Genomic DNA, 16676 nt, shown 5'->3' with positions numbered 1-16676 from the left:
AGCAGAGGTAGTTCCACCACTCAGCTGTATGCAAACGCATCGGGCTCGGCTCATGCCAGGCGCGCGAGCTGGAACGGGAGTTCCAGTCCAGACGAGCGGCTAGCCTGCCTACACGCGTCGCTGTGCATTTGTATTTCCTCGGCACGGTCTGGCGAGGGCGCTTCCGGGGACGACCTGAGGGCAAGGAAGCACTTCCGCCCAAAGTAGGGTGGCCTGGGCTGCTTCCGGGATCTAAGATGGCGGCGGCCTGACCACTTGCCGCCGGCACTACGGGGGTTGCAGGCATGACGGACTGAGCGGCGGCGGCGGCGGCGGCGGCTCGCCCGGGGGAGGGCCCTTGCCATCGGATCCTATGCCCACCCAGGTCGGGTGAGGGGGACGCGGCGGGCGCGGCTCGGTGTGGCCGTGTGTCGCTGCAGGAGGGAGGGGAGGATTTCGTGCCCGTATCGGGGTTGGTTGCTGGGCTGGGGGCGCCTCGGCGCGAGGGCGCGGCGTGTTGCCGGCGCTCGGCTTCGGCGGCTGGGGCAGATGAGGCCGTCCCTGGCCCGGAGCGGGGGTGCCGGCGGCGCTGCGACGTCTCTGGCTGATGCGCGAGATCTCCGCGAGGCCGCTGCTGCTGCGCTTCCTGCTTTACCGCTGGGGAAGCTGTCAGTACGGGCGCATGCAGCAGCAGCCTCTCTTAGGGATGGGGCAGCCCCCCCCCCCCCATGCTGGCCCTGATGGCTCCCGAGAGAAAGGCGTGGAAATCCTCAACATCAGAGGGATTTGCAAGGGCTGAGCTTTCGTTGTTTCCTCTCCAGCTCTTCTGTGGATTCAGCAGACAGTGGCTCTGCTTTGCTTTCCCTGGCATTTTAACGTTTTGAGATAATTGAAAACATTCACTTTTCTTCCATTTCTTGTTAAACTCTTCAGGTAGGCAACACAATTTGGTGCCTTCCACTTTCTTTGTGTGATTTCATCTTCTGGACCTCCCTCAGGCAAGGTAGCCTAGGATCTCACATGGCACTCAATACCAGTTTGTCAATGTCGTGCTTGAACTATGGTGTTTCCCTCCTCTCTCCCCACTGCCTTGCCCAAACAAGCTCTTACTGATGCTGGATGTCGCGTCTTTCTTACTTCCCAAGGTTCAGCTTGGGGATAAAAAGTCGGTTCCATCTGCCACAACTACACGTTCTCTGCAATGATGAAAACCAGGGTTTGCAAAGCTATATAAAGGTGGCAGAGGTTGCCAGGGGAGCCACTGACTTTTCTTTCTAGTTCTTTTCCCTTCCTGTAGTCTAGTCTGCCTGTATGAATATATGAAGTTGCTTTCTACAAGGTCTTTCCCAGCCCTGTTAGCTTTTAATTGGAGATGCTAGGGGTCAAGAACTGTTGCCGAAAGAAGGGGCAGAGGTTTGATGGATTATGGTACTGATCCCCCCGTTTGCCATTCCAGTCATCTAGCATCCCTTAAATGCATCTTGTCTTTCTCTGAGGCATCTCATGGATTCAACACAGAGGGGAAGATGTCTGAGCAGGGCTCATGTGAGCAGGGCTGGTGGGGGTGGCTCACACGAGCTAGGCATGAGTCTTGTTTGCAAATATTTGTTTATCTTTAGAAATGATGTCTTGAGGCTTTATGCTTCCTATGTTGCCTTGCTAGTAAGACTCATACCCTTGTATTTGATGGTTCTGCAGTTCTGCTTCCCTGGAGATACATGTGGAAGTTTCATCTCAACCCCCCCGAGAAGACGCAGCCTGCACTGGTCTCAATTGTTAAATGAATTCCGTGTCACCCACTTCAGTGCAGTACTTAAGCCAGGATGAGCTGCACCACTCAGATGGAAGGCAACTCTTTAATCCCAGGGCCAGTGGTCAAGGGGGGAGCTACCCAGGACTCTTCTCTGGAGGAGGTGCTGCTCGCAGCCAGCAGAGCGAGCCTGATGAAGTGGACAAGATCAAAAGCAAGCTCCTTTCTACTTGGAACAATGTGAAATATGGTGAGTCGGATTTACAGAAGCTGCATGAGAGTTAAAGGAAAGGATCCTGCTGCTACTAGGCACTCGGCTTGACTAGTTGAAAAGTCCTAAAGGGAGGCTTAATATTGAGACTGAAAGGAATATTTCTCCATTCTCACATATGTAACAGCTGTGACATTCAGGCACCTTCAGTTGGGAAAAGTTCCTTGCAGTTACTTGGTTAGCAAGGCATCTTCTGTCTTTCTCAATGTGTTTTCTTTATGCCCTCAATTTCCAGCAAGTCTGAGCTAGGAAGTTCTAAGCTGATGCAGTTGGTTGAAATCTTTCTCAGCTCCAAATGTGTTGTAGCCCTCATGGCAAAGGTTAACTAGGCAGCTAAATCAGTGAAAACATATCACAGCTTTATATGGAAAGCAATTTGACATAGAAGTCAAAAGTCTGATATCTAGCTAAGTGCCACCAAACTCCCAATCTAAAACGTTACCTAGGCCAGTTGCCTGGCTTGTTTTTCTGTTGCTGTGGAATGAGGTTCTCGCCACACACTGAACACAGGTGTGGTGGTAGTTAAAGAGCCAACATCTTCACAGCCACCTAAAGGTTTCCCAAATGTGGATTGTTTAGTTTGTCTTGACTTTAGGTCATAATACACACAGAGAGGGTCTCCTCACAGTAATCACAACCATAAATGCAAAGGCCCAGTGATATCTAATGTTTAGATACATACAAATAATAAATTACAATACATACTATGAATAGATACCATCAACGTCCAAGTATGGATCACTGGTAGAAGTCAGTCAGCACAAGGTCTTTTTCAAGTTCATGTAAATGATCGTTTCTAATTCCTCAAGGAAGGAAGATTCCAGCTTGAGTTGTTAAGGAGCACTCCTCCTCCCAAGATAGCCTTGTGATAAGTGTAACTCCTCCAACTTGCAGGTTCGGCCTTTTTAGAAAATGCTTCTTAAAAAACATATGCTGCACTGCTAGTTATCGTGTTATATAAAAACATAGAAGAATCAACATCTACATGTTTTTGATTGAAAATATTAGTACCGTATAGATACTATTCATATATCATTGGGTCTTTGGTGATTATTAGTTATTGGTCATAACATAACTTTATAGAACAGAAAGTTGCATCAATTACAGATAATAAAAACAAATCTACCACATAAGTCTCCAAATATATTTTTCTCAATTTTTCAGCTGCAAGAGCAAACAGCTGTGCTTGCGCTACAGATAAGTTGGAGTAAAAGATGCCCTGTTTGGTATACCTTATCCAGTTCTGTAAGAGAACTTTCAAAATCATGATCATGTGATATCAAGAAGCTGACCTTGAGTTAGCCAGTAAAGAGATCTTGCTGCTTGTACATATTTCTCAATCTACTCTTGAAATCTATTTCAGCAGCTGCCAGTAAGAAGGCAGAAAAATATGATGAAGGCTGTACCATTGGATTGTCCTATTCAATTAGATGTCCTCATCTGAAAAACCCAACAACCCTGTAAATTGTTCATTGGCTAAACTTTTGTAGCTGCTCATCATCCATAGCCAGAATCTTAAAACAGAAATTATATGTAGACAACTCTGTGGACAATATGTTGGTTTCAGCATATAATAACATCATCTCAGCACTCAACTTTGTATGATTTCAAGGTCAGGAGACCCATGATATCCCCAGATTTTAGTGCCATATAAGACTTGTGCATTTAGAATCTTAAAAATAGTGCATGCCTATCTTTTTTTCCCTTCCCAAATTTCAGGACACTTTGTATTTTTCTCCTTCTAGAGGCCTAATTTTTATGTTGGCTTTAACTTGTAAGTGCTGTGAAGTGGTTTTATTTGTCTGCCACTTGTTGGTACTACAAGAATTTCTCTGAAACTCCTCCACATGTTGAGATCTGGAGTTTTGCCATGTTCTCTGGGATGTGGCAAATCTCCAGGTCTTTCAACAAATGCATTAATTCACTGTGCTAAAACAGTGGGGAGAAGGCAATATCTTGGTGAGTTTACCAAAACTCCATGTGAGATTGGGAGACTGAATAGCGGCTCTTGGTGTTTCAGTATGTATTTCGGCTAACAGATACCAAGCATGAAGTTTGCACACACAGATGGGAGAGCATGTGTGATTCTAAATGTGTGTAGGGAGGCGGTGTGCACACACACCTTCCACTAATATTGATAGCTTTGTAGATCAATTTGGACGGGGCAGGAAAAATGATCTCATTCGGAGAGCAGGTTCTGCTTCCATTCTCTTGTGATCTTCCCCTTCCCACCTGCTGGAGTAATACATTTGCCTCTTCTTGCATGCTTTTCTGGCCAGTTTGGGAGTATCTGCCCTGCTACCACCTCTGCATCAACTTCTTGAACCACAGCTGTGGCAGAGTGGGCATGTGTACATGTTCCATCTGGCTTAGTGAAAAAGGCAGTGATACATTCTACTGACGATAGTATGTGTGTGTGTGTGTGTGTGTGTGTTTACAAGCAAGGATTTCATTTCTTACTATATGCCCTGAAAGAACTAGTCCAAGAGGTCGGAGTAGGGGAGATAGGGTTTTTTTTTCTTTCTTTTTATGTAATGTTTAACTTTATTGCTTCTGTGCTAGGGGCAGAAGTCCACTGTTACCTTGTTTGTCTCTCCCGCTGCCTCAAAAAATACACAGGTGGACCCTTCTCTTTCTAATTCCAGGTGGTCTCTCTTCAGGCATGTCAAGGAGGGGCGAGCAGTTTCGATAGGGTTGCTTTTAATCTGTGGTTGAGGGGATGACAAAACATTTCTGGCGTTCTTCATACTCATAAGCAGCAGCTTGGCATCAGCTTCAGCACAGTGCAAACCCAAACTGCAGAGGCATATTAGTGGACATGTGACCACATTGGGGTGCCACTTCCATGGGAAAGACCCTTGTGATCAGTCCTGCCTTCTTGGTCACATTGCCCTTGAAATGTGGGACTGCACCACAGTGACGTGGCTCCCATGCTGCTGGGTGTGCATGTGAACAGCACCTATGGGTGGGTGGTGAAATACAGTATTTTGACATTTGTCCCAACACACAACTTAGTGCAGACTAACAGACCTACCCTTAAAAGGTGAAATTTAGTTTTATGTAAGGTAGAAAGCACCTGGACTTCACAGCATGACTGGCGGGTGGGGAAAGAGAGATTCCAGGTGGGTCTATAGCTCTCTTTTCCAACATTGTTTCTGCAGAGCATTCAGATTTCTCTCATCTGGTGGCTGTGGTTTAGGTCAAGCTCTTCAGGGCTGATGGGGTTGTACATTTCTGTGTGTAGCAAGGGCACTAGGAATGGTGGGATGTGCCCTGCTTCCATCCCAACTTATCTGTAGGGCAAGTTTGCAGCAGGTTATGTCTGTCATTTTTACTCATACATTTTTGCATTAAGTTTAGATTTACTTTCCATATTCAAATATATTTAAATTTACTTAAAATATTTCTAGGCCACCTTTCAGCTACACTATAACTGAGGCTTCACTTCTTCTTAACGTTATTTATTTCTCTTTTACTTATCATTGATTCTTCTCCACCCTGGAAGATTACCTTCCTTGCAGCACTGCCTGCCTGTTCCTCCAGCTACTTTGTTCCTTCCCCATTCCAGACTTCTGTAAGCATCCTCAGGAGATGCAGGTTGGGGGCGGGAGGCTGTAGACCACCTTTTTAAAGACTGAGTGGACTCCCTCTCTCTTGCTTCTTATTTTCCTAGCGTTTGTCCAGCTACAAATGGGTCATTGCATAGGTCTAAATGATCCTGCTTCTTCTAGGGCTTTCCATGAGAGCATGAACTGAGCCAACTGCCTTTTTATTTTTTTTGGCATGATGAGTCTGGTTCACTCTCTGTGTGTGTGTGTGTGTGTGTGTGTGTGTGTGTGTGTGTTGACCAGTCCCCTGCTCAAGCTAGGAGGGAAGTTGAGCACTCCTCCTTTCTGACTGCATTAGAACTTGAAACAAGGCTTTCCTTGCCCTGAGGACAAATAAGCCCAGATAATGAGATGGGAAAGGGCTGTGCTCAGAGAGGGTGCCCCTCCCCTGCTACAGTCATGCATTCATACAAGTGAAGACTAAAGCTGAGGTGGGTCTTGTCTAGCAGTTGACCAGAAGGGCACAAAGTGCATTAAACATTACTTAAGGTCTGACTTCTAGTGTATTAGAGGGCGGTTGGTGGTAACATCCATGGAAGGCAAAGTCTTAAGCAGAGGTGTGCAGGGAAAAGGCATCACCTCTGCAGTTGTGTCGACCATCAGGGGTTAGTTAAGCCATGGTGGTGGCTGGGGAGGAAGAGAGGTCACTGTTTTCGGAGGCGAGTTAGTGCCTGGAACTCCGCAATAACCCACAGGAGGGCAGTGGAGCCCCAGGGTCGTAAACTTGGAATGCAGCCTGGTCCGTGATGGGGCTTCTTTGGGTCTGTGATGGGTCTAACTCCTTTCTCTCCCCAGGGTGGACGGTCAAGACCAAAACCAATTTCAGCAAGCTTTCCCCAGTGCACCTCTTTGGACACAGCTACAGCTTTGGACGAGAGGGTGAGTGGCTCTGGTGGCAGGGTGGAGGGGGTTCTCGGAGCTGAGGTTCAGCTTTGTTTTGGGGTGGTCTTGTAAGTCTCCTTCATGCAGCCTCCCCTGCCCCCAACCCCATCAGTCTGGTGTGAAATCCCTCCATCCCTGGCAATAGGTATGTCCCTGAGGGCATGATTTCCAAAAGAGGTTGCCAGTCCTCCAACAGAGCAGAACCCAAGAACACAAATGGGAGCAGGTGGCTTTGAACGGCCAAGTCTTGGAAACCCTTTTATGCCAACCTTTTGCTGCCTTTCTCTACTTGTCTTTTCTTACTCTGCAGAGTGGGGGCCAAGCAGCGATTAGTTCACACCTCCCACCCACCCCTTTTTCTGCTGTTTGAGTTTTATAGCTTTAATTCAGATCTGTTCTGATTCTTACTCATTTCTCCTTATTTTTGGAGGAGGATTCTCTTGGCAGTACCCCTGGAAGGTCTCCCAGTAGATATGGTTTGGGACTTCTGATGCTTGCAAAGACTGCCAGAAGTTCGTGATGTGTGTGCGTGTGGGGGGGCCCTCTGGGCTTGTCTGTGGCCAGCTACCGGGGGGGGGGGGGGCTCTTGGGCACACTCACAGAGGGCCTTGGCCTGACCAGGCTGTGTTTTGCCTTGCAGAGGATGTGGAGCGCTTCCAGAAGGACTTTGCCTCCCGCATCTGGCTGACCTATCGCCGAGACTTTCAGCAGCTGGAGGGCACTATGTGGACCACAGACTGTGGCTGGGGCTGCATGCTGCGCAGTGGACAGATGCTGCTTGCTCAGGGTCTCCTTGTCCATTTCCTTAGCAGAGGTGAGTGTCTGGAGAGTGGCATGGAGGTCTCTTCTCCCCTCTCCTTCCCCCCATCTTAAAGCGTGCAAGCTGAGCACCTGCGTGCAGGTATTTGCATCCTTTCCCAGAACCCTATGTGGAAGGTCCCAAAGAACCATCTAGCCCAACAGCCCCTTGGCTCCATTGCACCTGTCCTCTCCTGTAGAACAACAAGCAGGGGAGAGCTGCACAGCAGAAAGTCCTTTGGAGAGCAAACGGCTCCAGGGCAGCACTGTGAGTCGTGCACAGTTGATCCCACTTGCAAAACCAAGTGCTTCTGGCTCCGGAATCCACCGCCCCGCCAGTCAGCGCGTAGGTCACAACGGTTAGCCAGACGGGGAAGCTAGGGTGGCCTCCCATTCAGGTTGTTCCAGTTGTTTGCAGCTGATGGGAATGAGTGATGCCAGAGTCACGTGCCTGTGGGCTCCTCTGGAGCTTGTGTTAGTGGGGTGGATGGCCTGCTACTCTTTCCAATGTTCCTTGGTTTTGTATTCCGTTTTTCAGACTGGGTCTGGCCAGATGCCCTTTTCACCGCCAGTTTGGCAGAGATGGAGCCCCCCATGAAAACTCTCTCCCTGCCTTGCCCCGGGGGCACAGCCAATCTGCATCAGGGTCCACCCATCCCCACTGATAGGAGCAGGGGGCCCTGGGAGCTGCGAGCCCCTCAGCACACTTGCAGTCCTGACGAGCTGGAGAACGAGCGCTATCACCGGAAGATTGTCTCATGGTTTGCGGATCAGCCTCAAGCACCCTTTGGGATCCACCATCTGGTCGATCTAGGGCGCAGTTCAGGGAAGAAAGCTGGGGATTGGTATGGGCCTTCCGTTGCTGCTCACATCATCAGGTGAGAGGTAGCAGGGCAGAGGAAGTGAGAGGTGTTCCAGGGAAGGTGGAGAGCCCTTTCTTGGAATCCCAGCACGTTCCGACCGGGAGTCTTTTGGGATGGGTTGGGGGATCTTTTTCCTTGGCATGAACATGTTGGGGGTGATCTCGAGGGGTGGGGGCTGGCTGTAGAGAGGGGTTGCAGAGTAAAGCTGGCTGGACTGCATTCCCCTGAAGTGCACCATCTTGTCCCTGCAGGAAAGCTGTGGATTGCTGTTCAGAAGCTGGCAATCTGGTGGTATATGTATCTCAGGACTGCACAGGTACAAAGGGATTAGCAGGCCTGCCCACTGGCTCATGAAGCACCCAGCGGGGAGGTCAGGGTGCGGGTGGCTGGGCTGAAGCCCCCATGCCTTATGCGTGAATTGCCTTCTCTGGTGCCCCCCGCAGTGTACAAAGGGGATGTGGCGAACCTGGCCAACAGGAGCAAAGGCAGGTCAGCGTGGGATGCTGGTGCAGAGTGGAAAGCAGTCATCATCCTGGTGCCTATGCGACTGGGTGGAGAGACTTTTAACCCTGCCTATGTGGACTGTGTCAAGGTGACTAGGGAATAGGCACACGGCGGTGGGACTCCAGGGCTTGTGGGAATCCGTGGTGCTGCCTCATTCTTTCCCATGCTAGATGCAATGAAGGAGGGAGGCCGTGGTGCAGAGCCTTTTTGTCCTCATGGGGTGGCATGAAAATGAAACTGTGCCCAATTGCATAACTAAGGCAGGGAAGCTGTCTCTCATGAAGCACAGCAAGTCAGGAACAGCACTGAGCTGAGTATGGCTGACCACCATCAGCCTTTCCAACCACGTTCTCTTACCAGTTGCATTGCTCTCCCTCTGTGCAATCTACTCTGCAGCCCAGAGTGGTTGGAGGTAAGAACCTGGTGTCTACCTCAGGACTGTGGCTTCCCACCATCATTGGGTACCACACGGAGGGAGAGATCCAGTCAAAGGTGGTGATCTTAAATTCTGAAGGGCCCACCTCTGTCTCCCCTTGTCACGCAGGAGCTTCTGAAGCTAGATTTCTGCATCGGGATCATTGGAGGGAAACCAAAGCATTCACTGTACTTTGTTGGATTTCAAGGTAACAGACTCACTGCTGAGCTTCAGAAATCTCTCGTTCACACCAGTGCTGGGTTATTACATGCTTCCCTGCTTTTTTCCAGTTATAGGTGGGTGTAAACCAGATCGGGCTCCCCAAATTCTGTGCCTAAATACGTCACCAATAAGCCACATTATGCAAATTGTTAGCATAACATTTGAACCATGTTTAGTGTTATAATAGCAGCAAAGTTTAAGGTAACATGTACAGCAGGGGTGGGCAATACCGGCCCTCATGCAGTCCCCTGCCACGCCAAATTCAGTGGCAGTTTTGGTGGCAGCAGGAGTGGGGCAGGTTCCAGTGCAGCAGTGTGCCCCCTACCAACTTCCAGAAGTTGCCCATTCCTGATGGAGCAACTGAAGATTGTGCTATCAAATAAAAATGGTCTCAAACTTGTCTCTGCAAGCATGAGGGGTAATAACTTCATTTTATAATTAATGAAACCCTGGTTTTTCAGGATTCTCTGACTGCTGTCACATTCTAAAAACTGTTTGGTAAGCTACCAGTTGCTTGTAAGCCCACCCTCCTGGTACTTCCTAACAAAGCCAGATAAAACTAACAGCAAATCTAGTGCAGGACAAGAGAATAGGTGCAAATAGATTCAGCTTGAAAACAGCTTGAAAGGAGAGCCGGGAAGGGGCTGAACAAACCTCATGTGAAGAGAATTCACTTTCCCTGGTACTCTGGGCTCCTTGGGATCTTCCCTACGGGGCTAGTCTTGTTCAACCGTGGCCTCAGAATGGCCAGCAAATAGCTGCTCCATCTCAGTTCAGACCCACCTTGCCATGCAAATCATGTATCACGTTGTAGCTTATAGGGCAGGGGTGGGCAACTCATGGCCTACAACTCCCAGCATACCCCACCGTTGACCATGCTGGCTAGGGCTGATGGGAGTTGTAGGCCAAAACATCTGGAAGGCCACTAGTTGTTTACCCCTGTTATAGGGAAAGCGCTCTCTCTTCACTCTCCCTACTGTTGATAATTATAACTTTCCAAGCAGGAAGCTACTACAATGTTGGGCAGATCACAGAGCTGGCTTCAGAAATGCCAGGAGAAATGGTTGGTTTCTCCCCTCCCCTTAATTCAGCCAGGAGACAGAGCTTTACAAGCTCCCTAGTATTATTTTTGAAGTGCCAGCAGTGTGCCTAGTTTGTGTAAAGAGACATAGTTGTATTAGACGAGGGAGAAGGTCAATATTACGGAGAAGTTAAAAAAAATTAGATGCCCATTTTTTAATTCCTAGTGTGGAATTGTCACTTACCAAATTTGCTTTAGCAGCCTCTCTTCTGGGAAAGAAAGCTGGTGGCTCCTTGGTATGTTGATGGGTTCTTGGCTGAAAAGGATGTAGTTGTCAGACTTGAGATTGTCTCCTCTATTTAGAGAATGTTCCCTCTTATGGGCTGGTCATATCCCCTACCCCAGCTTATCCTGAAGGAAGACTTGCCTACTCTGGCACCTGACAAACTAAATGGGCTTTTGTTTCTGAATCTGCTCCCCAGGCCCTGCTAGGGAGCAGACTATTATTTAGCGGAGATGCATCTGAACCATCTGGTCAACTCCTTGAAAAGGCAGCCAGGGAACAGGTTGGGTGGGATGTTGCATGGTCTCTTCCCTTTTAGGTCTGCAATAGCTTGAAATGGAACGCGAGTCACAGGCACAGGACAAGATCCATCACTGACGCCTGCCTCCTACTTCCCTTGCCTTCTAGATGACTCCCTCCTGTACCTGGACCCGCACTACTGCCAGCCCTTTGTGGACACCACCAAGGAGAACTGTGCCCTGGAGGTGAGCATCTGCCACGTTGTTTATTTGAGCTCCAGGACTGCCTGGCAGCAAATAACCTGGCAGCCGTGCATCCTTGCACCTTGTGCACCTCAGCGGCAAATAGCCTCATGTCTGCTGTGGGGTTTACAGCTTAAATTGCTCTGACATAAATGTGTTTCACTGAACGGGAGAGAGTATAATATCCCACAAGAGAAATAGGGTAATTTAAACACTGAGCCAAAGAAAGAGCCAATACAACTGTGATGGTCCATTAGGATTTTTAAAAAATGAAAACATCAACATGACGATACCTTTATTAGGACCAACCCCAAAGTTCCAAAATAGCTAGTTTGTAGGACTGTTCTTCAGGCTGGATGTTTTGTTAAGCAAAAACAGCAAGATGGGGGTGGGGACACACTGTAGAAAAGCTCCAGAAATATAGGAAAAGTAGAATTAAGAGATAAACTTTTCCTTCATGACTCATAAGATTGTATGTATGGGATGGGCTTGTGATTTATGAGAATTGTTTTTATAGGTTTATAATTGGAGTTAAGTGCTTTGCTAGATTCCAGTGATATAACATAATTTTAAAGATGAGCCTGTGTGTATGTTAAGAGTTTTATATTGTAGTATTTGGTTAATTTTGTGTGTAAATTAAAGATTTCATTTTGTAAGGTATACATTGTATTTTTGATATGTTAATAACTAAAAAAATTGCTAAAATTCTACCCACCAAGCCTAAGTTGTGAACTCCAGGTCATAACCCAGCCTCAGAATATTAATACTTAGCTGAGAGAGCAAGATGTGAGATCTCTGTCACCCACACAATTAGGATAGGTTGGCTAGGCTTGGACATACTTGTAAATTAGCAGCTCAGTTTCTCCTTCTCCAGAGCATTGAGACAGAGTGAAATTGCTATGGGGATTGATCTAGCTGGGGTTCTGGATTGCTGCAAGCCTCTAAAAGCCATTGCAGATATTCTCTTGTGACTGGAAATAGGCTGGCAAGTTATTAAGATTTCCTCTTTTTAAACATACATCCCCTCCCCACACTGAGCCTTCAAGATAGTGATCCAAATGCAAGACCTACCTTCAAATTGTCAAACCTTAGAAACAGATCTTCCAGAAAACAATTCATTTTTAATGCAAAACCAATACAGTGTGATGGCCTCTGTATTTGGCTTTGAAAACATCCACATTTTTTCCTTTACAACTAGAAGAGGTAGAGGCTTTGAAGCTTATTTTGTCTACACCAGAATTGCTTTTACCATAATGGTGTGGAGGAAGTCCCACCATTAATATGGATTAATTGTGTGATCCTAGGGAAATCATTTTCTCTCAGCCTCCATTGATCGCTGGGAGACCTACCTCACAGAATCGCTGGGTTTTACCCACTCAACAAAAGTGGGGAAAGCTTTTGCAGATGAGAGATGCTCTTGAAAAGTATCTCTTCTTAGGCGAGAGAAGCCCTGGTTTTGGTTGCCCAGAATGTGCTCTGTCTTTCTCAGCCTACTTGTATTTGTACCAGTCCTTGAAATCTCCCTGCACCTGACTGACTCCAGATTTCTGTGGAGGGTAGGACGGTGTGGGGCAGCATACTGGTGGTCCCATCATTGGTCAGCCTTGATGTGAGATGGGCTGTTAACTTCACTCTTTGCTGACTCCTCTTTTCTAGTCCTTCCATTGTAACTCCCCCCGGAAAACAACCTTCACCAAGGTGGATCCGAGCTGCACCATTGGCTTCTATGCTCGTCACAGAGGAGAGTTTGAACATCTGTGCCTAGAATTGACTCAGGTGAGGAATTATGTTTTCTTGGAGGCAGCTCAGAGACTGCCATGGGACGTGTTCTGTAGTAGACCGAATTCTGCCAGTAGGGCTGCATTGAATTAATGTGAGGACTTGATAAAACTTTGGAGTTTTAGGAGTGGATTCTATTTGCGGAACTCTAAAATGGTGAAACTTTTGGTATGAATGTCTGGGAAAGAAGCGTTGGGCTCTGGTTAGATGTGGAGGTGATTTTGAAGGCAATGATGAAAAAGTATAGTGGGGGATTCTAAATGAGCTATCTGTTCACTAGCATTTTAGCCCAATGTTTATTTGGTGTTCCTTGCGAACTAGAAAGCCGAGACCTTACACTGCAAGGTATTCTTAGAGATGTGCCACTCCCCCACAGTCATGAAACAGAGCTCAAACTACAGAGTTGGAAATGCCTACTCCAGACTGTTTGTTCCAAGGCATGGCCTCATCATGCGAACTCTGCATTAAATCTGGTTGTGCCAATTCACCCTCCTTCTTGCCCACTGCAGGTCCTAAACTCAGCGGCTGCCAAAGAGAAGTATCCCATGTTTTCAGTTGTGGAGGGCTGCTCTCAGGAGTACGGCTTAGAGGAGCTGTGTGCCCGCTTTTCCCAGCAAACAGTGCAAGTCCAACGGCCCAGCAAGCGGGGCAGAGTGAAAAAGCCTACCATGGAGGAGTTTGTTGTCTTATGATTGCTGGCCAGGCAGCCCCAACACCGCTGACATATTTATTTTTTATTTATATAGAGAATGCAGGCCTGAAGTGGAGCTGTCTGTCTCTTAGGTCTAAGGAAGAGGGCTTCTGTTATACCTACACGGTAGCAGTCTTTGCTACTCTAACCTGTTGCACCATGGCTCGTTCTCCTGGGAGAGACTAAAAATGGACTGGGTTGGGGTCACCAAACTCTTGTGGGGACCTGTCCTCATCCATGGGCTGCTACTTGAAGAAAGTCATCACACTGGAACAAGCCTGCTGAACGTGGGCATAAGATATTTAGCACTAAAATGACTGTACGCTGCCAGAGCAAAGGCCTTTTTAAAGTGGGCAGCTAACTCTGAGGGGAGGAGACGTTTTGAGGAGGTGGTTTGGAGTTGCTTTCAGATTTGTCTTTTCTGCTGAGATTCCAAGGCCTCTGAATCAGCTACACGAAGTGACTAGTTTTGAACTCAGGAACAGGCGATTAACCCTTGAGTTGCTGCTCCTCCACACCGGGACTAGACTTGTCCCATTGGGCCCCCTAGGCCCATCATAATGAATGGGGTGAGGCACAGCTTGGTGTATATTTTTTTAAATTAGTGTGTGTATATGGGCTGAGAGGAGTCTGTATTCACTTCAGCTGAGGGATTAGGACTAAATGAGCTAGAGGCTGCTTATAATTCATACCCCAAACAGTTGTTCACTGGGGCAGGTGTATTGAGGAGAGTGACACATGTTAAAGGGTCTGGCTGGCTAATGTCTCATGTGAGCTTGAATAGTTAGTATTATAACATGGTTCCAAAGTGCACAGGAAGAGGACTTCCCCTCGGATGGAGGCAAAGGAAGAGTAGAGGGGATGCTTCAGGTAGGCAACAGGTGAATTCAGTTTATCTTGCAGAGGCACTCCCCTTGCACACTGGTTGAGTGATCTGTAGCAAAAGTATGTACTTCCCACTGGGCATGTTTGGATTCTCCCCCCCCCCTCCCAATACTGCTCCCAAAGCACTTCCTCCTGCCTCATCAGCGCCCGCGCCCCCCCCCCCCCAGCAACTAGAAGGAAGGCTAGACTGACAGCATGGGCACCCATGAAAGGAGGCTTGGGTACTCTTCTGCCTTTTGTCAACTACTGTTTCTTAAACTCAGGTGTGTGTGCGTTTGTGGTCAGCCAGACTTGCTGTGTGGGCGACTTCTCATCTCAGAATCTTACTGCAAAGAGTTCCTCCCTCCAGTTTCCTTCAGAGGCAACACCTCTGTTTTAGTCAATAAAGGTTAAACAGCATGAGGGGCAGTCAAACGGTGTGTCTGTAACATCATTGGCCTGAGAGGCATATCTAATCCACCTCATAAATACATCAAGAAACAGTTCTGCTGCCACACAAAAACCCCTGTAGAGTCTAGCCCGTGACCAAAGCAGAAGTGCCTGCAAAGTCGCTTCTGAGCCGCACCAGCTCTGAAAGGGAAAAACTCTTTTTCCACTCAGCCCCATTCTAGGGTGTCTGTAGGTTGCAGCCAGGCCTACCTTGCAGAGGCTCCTGCCTCTGGGTGCTACTTGCTGGTTTCTAATGGTAGTTCAGAGTACAAAGAGTTCATCCTATGGCTGCCAGATAATTTCCTACGGTTTGCTCGTGTGAAGACTGGCCACCCTTTCACACTTTAAACACGAACTTAACCTTAATAGAAATCAGGAGGGCATAACCGTACCTCAGACTTCAACATCATTTCCTCTCCCCACAGAATCCCAGGGGCTATATTTCTGTGAAGAGCTGTTGGCCCAAGGCTGGCCAACTTGTGGCCCTCCAGGGGTTGGATCTAGATTTAGGTGCATGCAACTGGGCTTGCAGAAGTGGACTTGCCTGCCCCCTCCTCACAGCAGCCCCCTGAAAATGCTACACAGAGGGGTCAGGGGACCCTGCTGAATGGGGTGAGTTATAGTGTGGGGGAGAAGGGGATCCCTGAAAATCAGACAGACACCACCTTCTGTGAGCAGAAAGCAGCTCTTGGATCCAACCCCAGATTTTTTGGGCTTACAACTCCCAACAGCCCTAGCCAGTATAGCCGACGATGAGGGCCGAGGGGAGTTTTAGGCCAAAACATCTGGAGGGCCACAAGTTGCCCCCGCTTGCTAGGTAGAATGGGAAATTCTCTGTACTGCAATAGACTACAATTCCAAGGATTCTTTGAGGACCACCGGAAGTGTTTAACTGGCACAAATGTGGTAAGACTTTATAGTGCAGACCTGCCCTTTTCATATACTCCAACTGCCCTTATTTCCTGTTTGCCTTTGGGAATACCTCCTTAAGGTTTTGTAGTGCGAGTTGCTAGAGTTTTCTCCCTCCACCCCACCCCCCAGCTTGCGAAGTGTTGTGCAACCCAATACTATGCACATTTACTGGAGGCTAAACTACATGTTAAATGCATAACATACAGTTGATCCTCAGTTCCTTTTTTCCTCAAAGTAAGTATGTGGGGGCCCAGTCTGGATTGGGACCACCTTGCATGCATAGGGAGGTTTAAACCTTCCCACCTGGCCAGTTTCCCTTCCTAAATTCATCACATACATGTGCGTGTGCCCACGTGGGTGTTAAGGATGGGTGTTTTAACACCTTAATGGGTGTTAAGAAGAAGAAAATATCCCACTGATTTCAGTAGGACTTAATTCCAAGTAAGTGTGCATATGACAGCTGCCTGAATTGCAAATATCTGTAGTGCACATGTATATAAATGCATATGTACTTCACACACACTGTAGACGTTTAGGTATATTTTGAACTGTTGATAACCTATTTTATAACAATCATGTTTTTTTAGTGTAACTTTAATCAAATGAACTTGCTTTTAAATCAGTAGGAGTCAAGCAAAAATGAATACAGCAGGTGGAAAAGAGCCTTTAGCAATGTTTAAGGACTGGGGGAGAGGGGGCTTAGCTCATTATCCTTGCCACGAGAATTGGGGTGTTACAGATGTGGTCCTTAACATTTTGTCTGTCAAATATTGGGAGGGTGTGCCTTAGCATAGAGTTAACAGCCCCACGTAAGCATGGCCTGTTGCAACTGTTAACTCCAAACCCCCAAATCTGGTAGCCCTTCAAACCTATGCTAGAGTTTTGTGTTTTGTACTACAAAT

The 16676-nt window shown here is 47.7% G+C and overlaps 1 protein-coding gene across 1 annotated transcript; it reads left to right on the top strand.

Annotated features, from left to right (window-relative positions):
* Positions 1–215: 215 nt before the first annotated feature.
* ATG4D (autophagy related 4D cysteine peptidase) lies at positions 216–16389 on the top strand. Its single transcript, XM_084835585.1, has 11 exons — positions 216–364; positions 1678–1979; positions 6404–6487; positions 7131–7304; positions 7827–8166; positions 8403–8467; positions 8595–8743; positions 9200–9278; positions 11005–11081; positions 12735–12854; positions 13367–16389. Exons 2-11 carry the CDS (start codon positions 1760–1762, stop codon positions 13547–13549), a joined length of 1491 nt encoding a protein of 496 aa, XP_084691711.1. The 5' UTR covers positions 216–364; positions 1678–1759; the 3' UTR covers positions 13550–16389.
* Positions 16390–16676: the final 287 nt, after the last annotated feature.

The sequence above is a fragment of the Heloderma suspectum genome, chromosome 2, assembly GCF_057233095.1.
Source record: "Heloderma suspectum isolate Gila_16-S chromosome 2, 16-S_ref, whole genome shotgun sequence".
NCBI lineage: Eukaryota > Metazoa > Chordata > Lepidosauria > Squamata > Helodermatidae > Heloderma > Heloderma suspectum.
The sequence above is the reverse complement of the archived record's forward strand: the minus strand, read 5'-3'. Positions and strand labels throughout refer to the sequence as shown.

What these genes read in the sequence shown, in the direction of transcription:
- ATG4D (XM_084835585.1), top strand. Translation starts at nt 1,760, where the DNA reads ATGAATTCCGTGTCACCCACTTCAGTGCAGTACTTAAGCCAGGATGAG. An exon ending in GTACTTTGTTGGATTTCAAG is followed by an intron (nt 9,279 to 11,004) that starts GTAACAGACTCA and finishes CTTGCCTTCTAG; the next exon opens with ATGACTCCCTCCTGTACCTG. An exon ending in AGGAGAACTGTGCCCTGGAG is followed by an intron (nt 11,082 to 12,734) that starts GTGAGCATCTGC and finishes CCTCTTTTCTAG; the next exon opens with TCCTTCCATTGTAACTCCCC.